The sequence below is a fragment of the Scomber scombrus genome, chromosome 12 (assembly GCF_963691925.1).
Source record: "Scomber scombrus chromosome 12, fScoSco1.1, whole genome shotgun sequence".
Classification (NCBI taxonomy): Eukaryota; Metazoa; Chordata; class Actinopteri; order Scombriformes; family Scombridae; genus Scomber; species Scomber scombrus.
The window spans coordinates 1,955,001-1,972,343 of NC_084981.1; the positions used below are offsets into that span (position 1 = coordinate 1,955,001).

At 38.9% G+C, this 17,343-nt stretch overlaps 2 protein-coding genes across 6 annotated transcripts in view; one reads left to right on the forward strand and one right to left on the reverse strand.

Annotated features, from left to right (window-relative positions):
- Positions 1-70, forward strand: part of LOC133991715 (core histone macro-H2A.2) — a 73,860-nt gene extending 73,790 nt beyond the window's left edge. For all 4 annotated transcript variants that reach the window (XM_062430226.1, XM_062430225.1, XM_062430222.1 and 1 more), the window contains exon 9: positions 1-70. This exon is cut by the window's left edge and continues 472 nt beyond it. The gene's annotated coding sequence lies outside the window, so the exon portion shown is untranslated.
- A 4,082-nt stretch (positions 71-4,152) lies between these two features.
- Positions 4,153-17,343, reverse strand: part of gbf1 (golgi brefeldin A resistant guanine nucleotide exchange factor 1) — a 96,127-nt gene continuing 82,936 nt past the window's right edge. The window contains exons 32-40 of one of the 2 annotated variants that reach the window (XM_062430195.1): positions 16,381-16,630; positions 14,054-14,262; positions 12,692-12,842; positions 11,855-11,985; positions 11,543-11,644; positions 9,905-10,018; positions 9,579-9,756; positions 9,274-9,462; positions 4,153-7,955 (exon numbers count right to left, since the gene is read on the reverse strand). In XM_062430195.1, the coding sequence (XP_062286179.1) occupies positions 7,702-7,955; positions 9,274-9,462; positions 9,579-9,756; positions 9,905-10,018; positions 11,543-11,644; positions 11,855-11,985; positions 12,692-12,842; positions 14,054-14,262; positions 16,381-16,630 (1,578 nt within the window). In that variant the 3' untranslated portion in view covers positions 4,153-7,701. Of the gene's footprint in view, positions 7,956-9,273; positions 9,463-9,578; positions 9,757-9,904; positions 10,019-11,542; positions 11,645-11,854; positions 11,986-12,691; positions 12,843-14,041; positions 14,263-16,380; positions 16,631-17,343 lie in introns of both variants that reach the window. The other variant, XM_062430194.1, reaches the window with a different exon arrangement.

A 17,343-nucleotide genomic window follows, 5' to 3' on the forward strand; every position in this document is an offset into this window, starting at 1 on the left:
AGTTTACTAAAAAAAAAAAAACTGTGGTTCTCATTCTGCTTTGAAATAAAAACTCAGATGTTTTACACCAGAGAGCTTTTTTCTTTTGTCTGACTGACAAACTCAATATTTTTAAAGGAAGGATTTGATTGGAGAGGACATTATTTGTACTTGCACTATAAAATACTGGTAAATCATTCTGAAGCTGTAACAGTAACCGATAACCTGATTGGTCAAGTTAGGAGAAGCTCTTTGAGGATAATGGGTGTTATTTGATGTGTTCTTACTGTCATCAAAATCCCACGTTCAGACGTTCAAATAGCATGTTAGTCTGTCTCTTATACTTCCTGACTCCCCGCTATCTGTGGCTCTCAGCTCCAATCCCATTGGTTCCAACTGAAGACATCCATCATAATGAAGGCTCTGTAATTTACTAAAACAGCTGGTCACTGTAGTTTTAATCACATGTCACTTAAACAGGAGGAAATAGTGGATTTGTTGGGGACTATTTTCAGTGGCGGAGGAATCCACATTTGGTGCTCTAATGATTATTTCCAGCAGGTGTGTGTGTGTGTGTGAGATCGAGTCAAAATAAACTACAGTGTGTGTTCATGGTGATGAAGGAACATGTCACCCAGTGCAACACTGACTCATTCATGTCTTTGGACAACAATGGAGCTCTATGACACAGGAAGGAGATATATATTGATAAACACCGTACTATTTCATTCATCCTATTTTCCTTATTTTAAGTCGTTTATATAACATTATTATGTTAGATGTTCATATTAAAACGTGTCCAAAGTTTAAAATAATGAAGTAAATGTGTAAAAGTAATCCCTCAACAAAAGCATCAGCTTGACATTTGGAACAGCGCTCTTCAGAGTGAATGACAGTACTTCCTGTGCAAAACTAAACAATATACAATTCAAGGTTTGACATCACACTCACTATTCCAACGCAAGACTGGCTAAAATAAAAACAACCTAAACCCTTAATACAGATGGAAGCTGCAACAGTTGTCTAAACACTCCTGCCAACTATATGTTAAGGTCCGGCCCAGCCCTGACATCCTATTGGTCTGTGATCTTTAAAACACCATCAGAGGTACTTATTGTTCTCCAACCCAATGCAGCAACGGCCAGATGTGGTATCACAGAGAGAAGATATTCTACAATAAGGAAATGATATAAAAACATCATTGCTTTTACAACGCTGCTTGCATGCAGAAGTATATTCCATACATCTACCTAAAGCAGGGGTGTCAAAACATACAGCCTGCGAAGGGGTCCAATCCGGCCCGCTGGATAACTTTACAACATATGAAAATTATAGAAAAATTATTTACAATTCTTCAATAAAATTGAGTTATTCCTTATTTTACCACAGGGGGGCGCACTGTCCTAATAAGAGTAGCAGGCCTCATTATTCTCCCGCTTACTTCTCGTTCAGTCTATGTGATACAACACCGTCAAGCTTAGCGGGCTACTGTCCGTGCACGAGCTGCCGGTGTTTCGGTTTAACTGGTGACCGTGTTAACGGGTGACTTTAACATACAGTAGGCGTTCTCCTAAGAGCCTTTCATTGAAGTTTAATCATTTTTAAATACATACTCATCTGTGTGTAATATCTAAGTTACGCAAACCATTTATGTCAGTTAAATTGTGTTCAGTCTCGTAACGTATCTGGTAATATAGTCACCAGTTAACACGGTCACCAGTCAAACCGAAAATGTCTGTCGAGAAAAATGGACGGGTTATTATCGCTTCACAGAGATAAATGAGAAGCCAGCGTGCTCGGTGTGTTCACAGATAAATTAATTGTTGGTGGGTTTGAGGAAACAGCAGTCTGTTTTTAGCCATAGCCGAGAGATCAGCGATGCAGCAGTGAAAGCTAGCTATATGTTATGGCTAATGAAATAACATCAGCATCAAAGCCAAACTCCGAGGTCATATTCAGTCGGTTACAAATGATGAGAGCACATCATTATAGATGTTGCTCCACTGGTCATTTTTATTCGTGGTGACTTTGAATGTCACTGAGGAGTTGCTTGAGTTGGTGCAGATGACACAGGAGATAATGACATTTTAAACTCACTTTGTCGGCTCGCTGGACTGGGCCTGTGTTGTCAGCCTGGATACAGATAACAGAAAAAAGGCAGCAGTTGTGACAAGTACCTGTACTCAGAATGTACCTGCACTGTACACTGGATGTAAACAAAAACTGAGATATAATGTTGGACTTGCACTAACTTTTCTTAAGACATCCCGGGCTGTTCATCGTCTGTTGAAATGTAAACGTGTGGATCATTAAATGTGATGGTTTAAGAATGTACTTGTACTTCTTTACAGTAAAAGAGGGAAACATTCAACATTCATGGTTTTACTGGTCCAGCCCTCTGCATGTGGCCATTGACCTGAAATAACTTTGACAGCCCTGACCTAAAATTGATGCAATTCATACAGTTAGAGAAGATAAAATACACACTGAGGGGGTCCAGGGACAAATTCTTTTCCATCTAGGATCCAGTGTTGGAATACTTAAGTGGACTTTAAACTATGCCCACTTCATAGTCCTTTTCCATTTATGATATCTGTCCATAGAAACCAGAGTATACAGTGTGTAGTCTCACTAATGGTAAATGTGTATGGTCTTTATGCTCCTCTGGGTGAGTGTCCTTCATGTTCTAGATGGGGGGGGTGGGTGGATGAGTTGTTAATTTTTTGTATACATTGAAGAAAATAAGGGGGGGGGGGGGGGGGGGGGTGTGAGCATGTATTTCTCTTCTCTTTTATGTGCATACCTTGTATCATTGATGTTCAATAAAAATAGATTTGAAAAAAGCATTGGCTTCACAACACTTAGTTTCCAACAATTTTTTTAAATACTTTCAGCCGGAGTCGACATCGGCCTGTGATGGATTTCTTTATATGGTCATCTGCTCCACACACTGTTAACATTATGGCATTCTTCCATTGTTTTGGGGTTAGTTACGCTGAGTCATTACTGGACTGGACCTGGCACACTGTGAGTTCCATTACACAGCACAGCAAAATAAAATAAAAGTATTTTACCTGTTGGAAGTGTGCTGGTCACCTTCAGCTCTTCATCATCATCACTCGCTGCTTCTGCTTGTATTATTCCTCCCTGCATTATTTCTAACTGGCTCGACAAAGAGCTCCAAATATCTCCATATGTTGTGTCGACTGGTTTAAGGCCACCAACAAAGGTTTTTTATTTCCTGTACATTTCACATTAAAAGTCTCCACTTATTTAGTCATTTAGACTCTTTTAATTCGAAACAATAAAGTAGGAAGTGTTGGGTTTGCATCAGCTCCAACTTAACACAGCTGCCCACTCAGCAGGCTTTGGCAGAGCTGGCCAATCAGAATAGAGAGGGCTCATCAGCAGGGAGCTAAGACTGCCTGTTAGAGACAGAGGCTGAACAAAGAGCCAGTAGAAGATGAATGAGGAGGTTTTTGAACTGTGAATTATGCAAAGCTACTCTAGTGGAATCCCAGAATAAAACTATAGATCTGGATATGAGGTAGGTAATAATAGGTCCCATTTCAATAGTCTTAGGCTTTTGGTCTGAAACTAATCCACAAAGCATGTTGGTTCTAACATCAGTCAACAGCTACAGGAAATACATCTGGCCATGTCAGCATTAAAAAAAAAAAAAAATACAATAATGACATTTTAAGAGTTAATTGCTCTAACTGACTTAAATGACCATCACCAGAGACTCTTCACCCTGTAGCTGATACCAAACCTGCACTCTTCAGACCATTTCATGTTGTGTACATGAAACAACCACCAACTGCAATAAATAAATGGATTAAGTTGATTTGTGAGATGACCAGGTAGAACTGGTGCTGTATGAACCATCAGAGGATGAAGATTTGTGCCGTTAACTGGAAACACAAATATCACAGCAGATGGTGTTTGATGTCAGATGCTGTAACTATCAAACATTTTAGTTTTCTTCACCTGTAAAAGCTTTGACACAATTTATAACATATTGAAAATACTAATTTAAACTAATCTTCGTGTTTGTGTATCGATGGATATTTTATTTCAAATTCTCTGACTGACACAGGCCGGTCCTGATGGTGACTTAGGATCCTCAGTAAATACAGCTTTTATTTCATGGAGATAAAAAGAACACAGAACCATTCTTTACATTATATTTATTACATTGTAAAAAGTACAATACCTTTCATTTATATATACACATTATATTCATGTAATTTTCTGTTCAAGCAAGAATCAGCTCCTGATATATGGAAGAGAGTCCCGTACAACAACTGAACACACAGCTTACAAAATGTCTGAATCTCACGGCTGTCTCGTGTTGGTGGCTCTATAAGGCTGTAGTGTTACATGTCTGACACACACATACACACACACACACACACTGTATCTGTGTCAGCTGTACCGCAGTGGAGACGTCCATCATCCATCATCCATCATCTCTCCCCACTCAATAAATAACATTAGACATCAGTGAGAGAATCCCAGGGCCGCTCTGAATCAACTGTCCGTGCACAGTCTGTGTGACGTATTTGGCATTAAAACGGTGAGTTAGTCTCATGAGCGTGCATGTGGTCGTACACGAGGCACAATCAGCATGTAGCCACAGATTTATATGGAAGTGAAATGATGGCTGTAATAATTTGAACTACAGAATCAGCTGAATATCTGCAGTTATCGAGAGATTTAGCTTCTGTAAAAGATTTACAGTGCTAACTATTTGACTTCTATGAGGATTGATGTGTTTTGAATTCTTTGACATTTATAGAGTCATAATTCAAGTGGTGCAATTTCACAAACTGGATTTATGCTTAGTTGTTGTTGTTGATGTTGTTGTACAAATTCTGATAGAAGATTCAAATGTCCAGTATTCATAAAACAACACTCTGGTTGTTCATATTCAGCTCAATTCAATTCTGATAGAAAAATTCAAGTTAAATGAAAAAAAAAAAAATGTCAGTTTAGATTCTGTCAGTCAAACACAGAGCATTCATCTGCCAGTGCTGTTGGATATTCAAGACTTACATTTTTTAATCAGGTTTATTCCAATTTGAGTTCAGTCTTTGAAATATCAGACACTTTAGTTTTTTACCTTGAAAAATACATCAATACAACAGTTTGTCAGTCTGTAAACTCACAACTCACCATATTAAACATGCAGTTTATGGCTGTGATGATTCTACTAGATTTATACCGGCTGTCACTATGCTGTGTTGTTTCTCTTTATTATATTTAAATCTAATAAATTAATAATCTAATAATACAGGGGTATGAACCTCCTGAGAAACTCTTTTTTTTTGTGTGATTATAAATCATCTGCACAGTATATCACATGTTTCCTGCATCTTTATGATCCAGTTTGTGTAATTGCACCATTTATACTGATCTACTGAACAGTGGAGATAACATACAGTCAGATAGATGCTTTTTTAAGTCATAAATGTTCAGTTTAGATGATGAAGAGCTGCTCAGGCCCTGGGGTCTAATCATGTCATGTTGTACGCAGCGAGCTACACTAACCACATGAGAAACATGATAAAATGACATCAATACTGCACTCGTTTAATCATGTTAGACTTCACCAGAAAAGTCACTATTTGAATCTCTAAGTCTCCCCTGTACAGCGCAGCGAGCTCACCGCACACTCCACTATCTACAGATTGGAATATAGAAGACGTGACATCTTTAGTCCCTCTGAGAAAGGCTACAACATAAATCCCTCTTCATTTTAGTGGAGGGGAGGGGGGGGGGGGGTTCATAAGGTGCCCGAAACTAAAGCTTGTTTGTTGTTGTCGGGGGTCAAAAAGCTCGAGTAGAAGTGAAAAGAAACAGGTAGAAGTGAACAGTACAGACAGCGTCACATGTGTCTGTTACAGAACAGAAAAGAATTTGGCCTCTATGAAAGAAAAGAAAGAAAAAATAAATCACATGTATATAAATAAAATAGTTTTTCTGTACAGTTTTAAATCAGACGCTGAGCCTTCAGTGGTGTGATGTGACACCACTGAAGTCACAGCTCCAAAAGTCCTATTTCATCATCAACATGCAGTACCTAAAATCCAAATAACTTACTCAGGTGGATCTTTACTGTCCCTGCATGAAATCTGTAGATTAATAAAGAAGCACAGGCCGTGGTGTGAGTGAAGCCATGAGGTCAGCCTGGTCTAATCTAATTAAAAACAGTAGGCAGAAGAGGAGGAGGAGGGAGGGAGTCTGCAGGTGTTTCTTCATAATGATTTCCAACTAACTAGTCCATGAGATGCTACAAAGATGTAGACTAGACTCCAGTTATGTATATTTACTGTTTTATACCACAGCTTACTTTACAACATCAGACTCATTTCAATACATGAACCTGATGTTGACTATTTTAGGAATAACTGCACTCTCACATTCTGACACTGTTAGACTTGATCAACCAGGTCACGAGTCCTCACCCCCCCCCCCCCCCCCCCCCCCCCCAAAACTAAATGCCCAACATGGGAAATTTGATCTAGACTTAAATTATTTATAATTTTTTTTCAGTTTGTCGTACATCATTTTCTGTAAACATAATGTCCTTACAGAATGTAAATGATGTTAAAGGATCAGTCTGGTGATGAACCATTGTAAAGACCCAAACTAATAACGTACTGATTTACACACACACACACACACACACACACACACACACACACACACACACACACACACACACACACACACACACACACACACACACACACACACACACACACACACACACACACACACACACATTCCTGTTGCCAAAAATACTCACTAGACCAGCTGAAAATAGTCCCAAACAAATAAACTATTTCACAACAAATGAATAAAGTTTTTTTCTGTTTTGATTTTTTAAATGAAACTATATTTTGTGTTTTCAGTAGAGCCGACATCACATTGTTGGTTTGGTTCTGTACATTTGACTGACAATAATAATAGGACAGAAAACACCAGACTTATCCTTTAAATCTGTCCTTACACCTTCCTCATATTTTAACATGTGGACCTAGAAAGAGTCTCATTTAAATGTAGTATGTCTACAAATTCTGTCCAATTCTCACTGTGTGTAGAAAAAGAAAAAGAGGAGGGCAGGACCTCAGTGATCTGGCTGTTATTCAACTTTCATTAGACCCACTCACTCGCTCTTCATATTTTTCCTGGAATGATTTTCAGTAACTTCTACGCTCCATTCTCTGCGCCTAAAAGTGTGGACATGACATCACACTGATCCACAATATATAACAGAATAAATGGCATAACGTACGCAAGGTGCATCATCATCATCATCATCATCATCATCATCATCATCATCATCGTCATCATAATGGTTGTTTTTCACAGTGTGACATGTTTGAGTGTATTTTTCCTTTAAATCAAATGTGGTATAATGAAGGTATCATGTGTAATTATTTGTTATTGGGTCCGGCAGTTAAAGGAGCAGTGTGTAGAATTGATTGGATGAGCACTGAGGTTGCTGAATGATATAGAGGTGTGTAGGACTCATTCTAAAACACAACGCTTCTTATTTTCATGGGATTACACACTAATTAAAACATACTTAATAATATTATATTCCATTTCTGCCAATAGATCCTCTAAATCTTACACACTGTTCCTTTAAAAAGGGGACGTGGTCTGTTGGTGTTGTATTGAGCGGAGGTTTTTACAGGAGCTGCAGTTCTGTTACTTGACCTCATCAGAGGCGCTTGTGGGTCTGGGACCAGGAAGCAGCGGTACTGGGGATGTGGCCTCGATGAGGGCGGGGTTCAGGATGATAGGCAGGGACATGGGCGGGACCCCCACTTGGAGAGGAGAAGCGAGGGGCTGCAGGATGAGAGGGGACTGGCTCAGGGAAGAAGGAGCCTGGGCTGGAGATGTTGTTAACGGAACAGGCATGGGGGTCATGGACGTGGGGGCCGGAGACGACTGATCTGATCCTGGAACACAACAACACACATTCATGTGTTAAATAACTTCCACTACAGATAGATAGGACACTTACTTACTTGTAAACTTCAAAATAAAAGATATCATATTTCTTTTCATTTCTATAGTTCAAGCTGAGAGAAGTGTTAAACTTTAGGAAGTATTGCTTTTCCTTTGATGTATTGGTTTTTCTTTTTATTATAATTGGGTTTTCTTTTTTTAAATTGTATGTTTTAATGTTTCTAATTTTTACTGTTTAATCATTTGCTGATATTTTGTTTTAATGTAAAGCACATTGAGTTGCCCCTGTGTATGAACAGTGCTATATAAATAAAGCTGCCTTGCCTTTTTACTGTTCAGCTGTCAGATTGTCTTCATTTACATTTTTACCAACATGCTGTCATTCATTTCTCTTCCTGTAATAATAATAATAATAATAATAATACAGCCTCTGGTATTACAGTATCATTCCCTTTGGGATGGATATGAAGTGTGATTAACTACATTATGTATCATATAACTTGTCAACTACATAGACTGCAGAGGAAATCCATGAGAGGTGGCTAAGTGGATTTTGACCGTTTACAGTATATGTTGTATGTCAACATCAAAGAATAATATAGGAACATTATAGAAGTTTCCAGACTCCAATACTTGAACCTCCTGAGACCCTGCGTCCTCATACTGGGACATTACATTTTGGGTTTGCTGGACCTTATACTTCATTCTGCTAAACTTTGACCTGTTGTCCTCATTCATAAACGCTTTTTTGTGCCACCTAGTGGTCACAAAAACACAATACATTAATCAGTATAAAAACCAAATGGCAGGCATCTTGGCCAAATCAATCAACAGCCTATCCCCTAAAAAGTGGACCAGGTATAAAAACTTAATTAATGCTTAATAACATTTGTAGTTTGATATGTTATACAAATTTGAGTAACTGTAGCGATATCAACAAGCTACGACACTGCTAATCAGGAAGTACTCGTTTGTGCCAAGGGAAGCTGTAAATGTAAGGAAATAGACAGTATTATACACTTGTGAATTAATTGTGTTATACATTTATATTAAAGTGTATTAAACATGTGTCCATGCTCAATAGTTCCTGAAAGACTCACCATTCATGCAGTATGTTGGACACAGAGTGGAACATTATCTTTGAAATACAAATGTGCTTTCCAATAATTTACTTGTACTTAAAATGATTTGCCCCCGCCTTTGAATGAGGCACAGAAGTATGTAGTATGTACAGCTGTGATCACCTCATCGATACTGTCATGAAATGCTGTGTTTGCTGCTCAGATGTGACATATTTGGAGCAGTTACCGTTGGCACTGGCTGGTTGGGGCTCCTGGGGCGATGCTGGCCTGCTGGGGGTCTGTGACTCTGCTGGGCTTACTGGGACAGGGACTGGTGAGGGCGGGTGGGCGGGTGGTGGTGACGCCTGGGGAGAGGGAGGCCGGCCTGCTGGGGTCGTTGGCTGCACAGGCTCCGCTGGAGGACTAGGTGCTGGATCTAAAGACAGAGAAGTTAAGAGTTTACAGTAATACATTACAGATATTACAGAGCGCACACACAGTGAGAGGTATGTCTGAGGCTGTGCTTTACATGTAAATATGTGTGTTGTGTACCTGCTATGACAGTCTGTTTGAAGAGCTCCTCTCTCAGGTTAGGCAGGAAGCAGACAATTCGTTCCCAGGTGATTTCCCACAGGTCAGAGTATCCTGTCCTGGAGTCTGCACTATGGAAGATCCCCGCTGTGTCCATCACCAGAAGCATGTTCTTCAGGGACTCAGGGATCGCCTCCAACTATAAACACACAGGTCAATAAAGATTCAATAAAATCCTTTCTGTTCCAATTCGGGTCACATTTATATTTTAAGTTCAGGCCCATAAAACCCTTTAAAACTGATTTGGTTTATTAAAAGCCTGATTGATCAGGTTTATCTGTCCTCACCAGTAGGTCACTGGATCCTGCATGCATGTACTTGTCCATGAAATCAAGGATGGTGAGCCAAAGGGCGGCGAAGGTAGGCAGGGACAACAAAGGTGAGAGGTGTTGGAGGAAAACCTGAACACACATCAGAAACAGCTGCTGTCAGAACTGAACACTGATCCACAGAGGACATCTGACTTCTCATTGGTCTAACACAAGAGGCTCAGGATAGATTCTCATGTTTAATTCTATCTTTAAAAAAACATTGACATGCAAATTGAAATAGTTTGAGATGGGCAGATGGTCGCCCACCTAGAGCCTGGTTCTGCCTGAGGTTACTTCCTGTTAAAGGGGAGTTTTTCCTTGCTGCTGTCACCAAGTGCTGCTCATGTTGGAATGTTGGGTCTTTAATTAAATTAAAGAGTACAGTCTAGACCCGCTCTATATGTAAAGGGCCTTGAAATGACTTTGGTTGTGATTTGGTGCTATATAAATAAAGATTGATTGATTGAATGATTGATTACAGTCCAATAGACAAACCAACATGCAGTCCATTGAGCCATTGATGTCTGAGATCAGCTGGAAGTGTTGAAATGTTTCAATGTAAACTTCCTGTTCAGCCTGGTTTTCGATTAAGAATTGTTTGTAATCTTTTTATTCTATTTTTATTCTATTTGTTTGATTTCATTTTGTATTTACATTTAGTTTTGTCTTTTTAATCTATTTTAACCGTTTTTTTCCTAACTTTTAATAAACTTTTTCTCCTATTCTCTCTTATTTTTATTTATTTATGTATTTTTTATTGATCGCTTATTTTCTCTTGTGTGGAGTGGTCTCAGTTTTTCTTTTCCCTTGTAATTTTTTTCTTTGTTTATTTGTTCCTTCATGTTTTTATTCCTTTTCTTTATGTTGCCTTTGGTCTTCACGTCTTTCTTATTATCAGTTTGTCAATCTGCTGTGAAGCACTTTGAACTAGAATCATCTGTATGAAAGCTGCTATATAAATAAAGTTTGATTGAATGAGATTCAAGTGTGTTACTCTTCATGTTCACCTCATGTATCAAACAGGAAAGTATAAAAATATGATTGATGTTGGAAAAGGAAAACAGATTATTGTACTTCTTCTTGTTCTCATTGTATGTTGCTGCAGTGTTTCTGTTACAATGTCTTCAGAATGTTGGCAGAGAAAAACTGAAAGACATCTGTACTGTTTGTTAATGATGTTACTGATAATCATTAATGTGACATAAACATTCACTTTGTATAGTATCTAGATCAGAGGTGTCTATTCCATAAAGCTTCATGTGGCTGCAGATTTCATTCCAACCCAGCAGAAGCACACCAGACTAGACTCTTCAGACAGTTGGTTGAATAGTGTGCTCTTGATTGGTTGGACACACGGCCCTTTATGGAATAGTTTGGACATGCCTGGTCTAGTGTTCAACTGGCTATCAGCTGCTTATTCAAATTGTGTTTTTTATGTTATTTTTCTTTCTAGACTAAACTATAAATGTAAAATGTATCACAGAACTTTCTCAGGACAGAGCCGCAAAGCGAGATGTAAACTCGTACATGTGTCTACAGTCAAATCCTGTGTCAGACTTCCTTTCATATATGTGACATATCTGCTGGCTGTTGTTATTGTGTGTTGCTGTGAACCTTTGACAGGAGTGTGCAGGCTCTCATTCTGGTCTCCTCCATACCACCCACATCTGCAGGACTGATGTTGTCAAGCAGCTTAGTCAGCAGGGGGAAAAGCACCTGCAAACACACACACACACACACACACACACACACACACACACACACACACACTTCATCAGAGAGCTGCTGAAATCTAGTTTGAAAACGGCCAGTGGTGAGCCTACAGATCTGAATCTACAAATCAACAGTGTGTCAGAAAGAGAAGGCATGATACAAAATGTTTGAGGTGATGATATCTCACTAATGACTTGACTGAAAGAGGGTTACCTTATTGAAGCAGGACTCCCACTCGGTGGCGTCTAGTGTCTGCAGATCGTGGACCAGCAGAGCTCTCTGCAGGTAGGTGAGCGCCTGCATACGGACCTGTCGTCTGGCATCACAGCACAGCCAAGCAATGCCTGTGAGTGGAAATATTACAGAATAACAGACAAGAATCATGATGGAGACTCTGAACTAAATCTTGTCATTCAGTACAACCTTAAAAGTGTTCCTACTCTCTGTGGTGTATGGGTCAGTGACAAATTAGTGTTGGCAAGATGAGCAATTAAAATATGTTAAAACTAGTTTTAAAAGCAGCAGCAGGTTTGTTAAAATGTACATTTAGTATTTTTGTTGGTTTTATATCATTTGAAATGACATTTGCACCATTTTTTACCAAAAGTAAGAATGCTCCTGAAAATGTCAAATGGTGTAACCACAAAAGAATGATACATATTACATATTTTATCACCTACAGTGTATTTAAGTGGACTTATAATAATAATTACTTCATTTAAAAAATGTAAATGTTTCCTGATCTCCATGATTCCCCAGATGAAATGTAATATTTAGAACAATTGTATTCCATTACCTTTATTTAATATAAAAAGTTATAATGTAAGATCATGCCAAACTAGTTGATATATTGTGAATTTAGTGTTTTTAAGCAAGTTGAATTATTTGGTACAAAGTTTTTATGGTTACACCACTTAGACATTTTTGCCATAATCCTCTAATATATTCTCTCAAAATGGATTAAAAGCAAATGTTAACCCCTTTAAATTTGACTTAACCACATGGACACAAAAAAATCTCATTAACCTATATACTGTGATAAGAGCTAACCTTGCAGCAGTGGGCACCAGCAGCTGGTCCACAGAGTCTGGGAATCTGCCTCGATCTTCCTGCCTGCAGCCTCCAGATGGCGCTGTTCCTCTGCCCAGGAGCTGTAGATATTGGCAGCCCGGGTGTGCAGTGTGTGCATCAGGTCTAACAGCTGCGTTGTCACACATAAACAACAGTGTAAACAACAACAGGATGTACGGCTTCATATCTACAGTATGGAACTAAATGTCCAGTGTGGGATGATGACACACTCAAATGAAGCCATATTGAATATATACAGTAATGCATGTGGAATGTAATCACTGGCTAACAACAACATGCATAGAGTCAGTTAATACAATCCTGTGTGTACATGAGATAATACAGGTGACAAACCTGTAACTTCTTACATTTCCAGTTACAAGTATACTGCTAGGAAACAGCCCTCTTTCAACAACTTGACATTTTTTAAAGAGTTTATATCCATGTTAGCTAGGCACAAAAAAGAACTTCCACAACAATGTACTACATTTTACAGAGTGATGAGAGGACAGTGTTTGCTTTCAACCCAACACATATAAAGACTTATAACATATAAAACCCTTAGTGTATGTGTGTACAAATGGACAAAAAAGGATTCACAACACTTTCATATTCCCCTTCATGCTGCCTGTCATGAGGTCAGTATCAGCTGATAATATCTGTTGACCAATATTAGTAGCAAAAATTTCTCCACATGCAAACCATCTTCTCACCTGGCTTACTGAGCTCTATGAATGCAGTATATTGAATGTAAACACAGTGATTGCACAGTAGTTATACAAATTAATTTATGTATGTATATATGTATGTATGTATGGTCCACTGTTCCTTTATATCACAGAGTGAAGTGAAACAGTTAGTTACTAGTGGAGCAGTACAAAGTACACCTGATCATGTACAATACATCTGTGTAGAGTTGTGTTGGTGATATCAAAAACTGGAGACTGAAATGTAAGGTCCAGCCTGGAGAAGAGTGTCAGGGACTGTTGAGATATGTGATAAATGATGTGAGAACAGCTGGAAGCTCTGGGTAATAATGGCCTTAGAAAAAAAATACACTGATATCATATTTGAAGCTTACCTCTCGAACCAACCCAACACCAGACCAGAGACAAGACAAACAGAGACAGTCAGGAGGGGTGTAATGCTCATGTTATTTAAAGTTACACTTACACCCATCCTAAATGTCTCCTATGGAGCCAAAGCTGTAGTTTCCTAAAACATCTTGTTCAACTCAGCCTTTCTTTAGTTGGTTGATCCAGATGTTTTTGGGACAGCTGGGCTCATATCAACATAAGGTAGAAGGGTAAAGAGGGCTGTTGTACTTACGTCCTGACTAACCTGTAATGACACCGTGTGGTAGCTGGCCGGGACACCTTCATCCTCCTCGTCGTCGCTATGGGAACGTGACAGACGCTGGCTGGACACGCGGCCACCACCTCGCCTCGTGCCTCCTCCACCCTCCTTCTCCCTGCCCCCCACCTTTCTCCTCATGCGGGATTTGGAAGAGTCGTACTTGTGGCTCTTCTTCTTGTCGTGGTTGCGGTAGCCTGAGGGAGAAACCTGTTAGTTAGGATCTACGAACACAGGTAGAGGAAGTCCAGATTTAGTTTTTTCCTTTTCCCTTTTTAGTGGGATTGGACTGACAGTCATTCATGTTTTAATATTTATATACATTTAATCTTTTCTCAGTTCAAGTGTTCCAGATGTTACTCCGGTTAAGATTTCCTTAATTGAACAGTGTGCAGTTTTTCCTGTCTAAGTCACCCCCCTCAGCCTTAAATGCTGCCACGACCATGTCTGACTGTGTTTTGCTCAGTCTGTCTCAGTCAACCAACTCCTTCATTTCACTTCCTACCTGTGAGGCACTATGGGTAACGCAGTTCAACAACCCAAAGGATCTGTAACTGTTCCAATTCTGACGTGTATCATCAACTTTAACATGTTGTTAGAATGTTTAAGTTATTTTCGTTGGAGTTTTGATGGTATTGGTTGATGGAAACATTGGTTTCAATGAAAACATAACAAGTTCAGGGGAATAGTGCTGACTCCAAAATAAAGTCCTAGTGATCTGAAAAGTCAAATGTTGTGAGCTGTAAAGCTCTGTAGAGCTGAGGGGAAGTGTGATGATTCTCTGTGGGTTCTTCACTATGGGCCACACCTTTTGTATTACTCATTTGAATCCTTGTTTACATTAAAATGTTGCTTAGTACAGCTAATATTGCTTTGAGCCTGCTGGATGTGTAAAACAAAGTTGAGATAGTACTGTGCAGACTGTATAAAAGAGAGCACAGGTTTCATTATAGTGTGCAGCATGAGAACTACAGGAATATGTGAAAAACCTGTTTACAAAAGAATCACTTATGGTTAATAAGAAACATCAAATAAAATTATTTTTATTGGCATACAGTGAGTAGCCACACCCCTGTGTTAAGTGGTACGGTCCATTATCATACCAAAAAACACCAATCACTCCTGAAATGTCCTGATGCACCAAACAACAGCCGAGCTAAGGGACTTTTCCAAAAAGCTTCTCATTTATCTTGAAACCACCTTTAACAAAAGAATATGAAGTCAGACCACAGAGGCTCAATAGAGTAATGGCAGGTTTTGCACTTTCTATTAGTATCTCATACAGATTAGCGCCGTGCCTCAGCCCACTGCTTTGATCGACCCATCACTATTGTCTGTGTACGTAAAGCTCTGTTGACAGCATGTATCCAATGGCCTCAAGCACTAGGAGAAGATGAATAGGCCATCAGGCTATGCCAAGGCGCAAGTGCACCGCTGCCATTTCTCAACCTTAATCCCTGTCTTTACTGTAGATCAGAAACAGCACGAGGAGGTATGAATGGTGGGGAGAGGGTGGGGAGAGGGGGGGGAGGAGGGGGAGGAGAAGGGCTGAGGGGTGGGTGATGAGTAGGATAAAGGGCAAAGAGAGGAAGAGGGAGGAGAATGTAGGGCAGAATGACGGAGGTAGAAACATGAAGGACAAAAAAAAAAAAAGTACTTGACAGCACTGTTAAAAGAAGTCTGTCAGGTTAAATAGATGTTTAATGACTGTGGTTTGTCTTATCTCACTTCAATGAAACTGGACGAGTTGCATTAGATTCATGTAGAATCTAACATGAAGTTTTGCGTCAGAGTCAACAGTCCAGTCCAGCTGTACAGCATTCAGCTGCATTCTGTTTAGAGTCTACAGCTTCCAGGAAGCAGATCCTATACAGTAACTATCTGCTGTCAAAACACACCATCCAAAGAACTAACCCAATGTCACCTGATGAGCACACCCAAACAGAATCCAGAATGAAAATCTGCGGAATTCTGTGGAATGTTTTTTTTTTGCTTGTAATGTGATTTCATTTAAGATAAGAAAGATTGTTTTTAGTGAATTAGAGCTCAACCACATTCTTCTGGACATGGAAACAAAGTTTTTGCCCACTGATAATAAAACTTATATCTCATCAATCTCTCTCCATATTGCTCTGTTAGCTACTATGACACATAGTACCCAATGTATTTTTATATTCGGGGACGTAACAGTTGGCCAGGGCAGCAATTTCTCAAAGTAGTTATTCTAAACTGCTAAACACTGTCGAGTCAACAGGATGATAATATAATGTATGAGTTCCTCTGATATGTAATGTATTCATGTTTGAGTGTCTCACCTCCGTTGAGGCTGGCCTCCACAAACACTCGGATGGCTCTGACACACAGCTCAAAGTTGTCAGGGGTGACGTGGGCGGCGTCTCGGACGATGAAAGATAGCGTTTCCACACACTTGATGAGAGACTTTGTGTCGTGCTGACCCAGATCCTGACCCAGTGTCAGGCTGTACTGGTTGACCAGTGGGTGATTGAGCTGAGCTTTAGAGTTTAATGCAGGGATCTTACTCGTTTCCAGGTCATCTTTACCAACCTGTTAAAGAAATATAAATATGTGTCATAACTGGATCAAACATCACTCTTTTTATATTACATTCTTTAAAATGGCAAATTAGACACAACTGATCTTTATATGATTTCTTATTTCATCTGACTACTTATTGACTGACTCAATTTTTAAATGTTCTATTCAAATAAAATTGATGTTTAATGTTAGAGTAGCAGATTGGTTTCTATATAATGAACAATGGTGACTGACAATATTACAATCACATATGGGTCAGTGACAAAAAAGGGTTGGCAAGATGAGTAATTCAAAAAAATGTTAAAAAATAGTTTTAAAAGCATCAGGTTTGTTAAAATGTACATTTTGTCTTATGTCATTTGAAATGACATTTGCACCATTTTTTTTTTTTTAACCAAAAGTAAGACTGAATGAAAATTTCAAATGGTGTAACCATAAAATAATGATGAATATTAAATATTTTATCCACCTACAGTGTGTTTAAGTGAACTTATACAAACTAAAAAATGTTAATGGTTCCTGATTGACATGATTCCCCAAAATAAATGTAATATTTAGAACAATTGTATTCCATTACCTTTATTTAATATTTATATAATGTAAGATCATGCCAAACTAGTTGATATGGTGTTTTATTGAGAATTTAGTGTTTTTAAGCAAGTTGAATTATTTGGTACAAAGTTTTTATGGTTACACCACTTAGACATTTTTGCCATTATCCT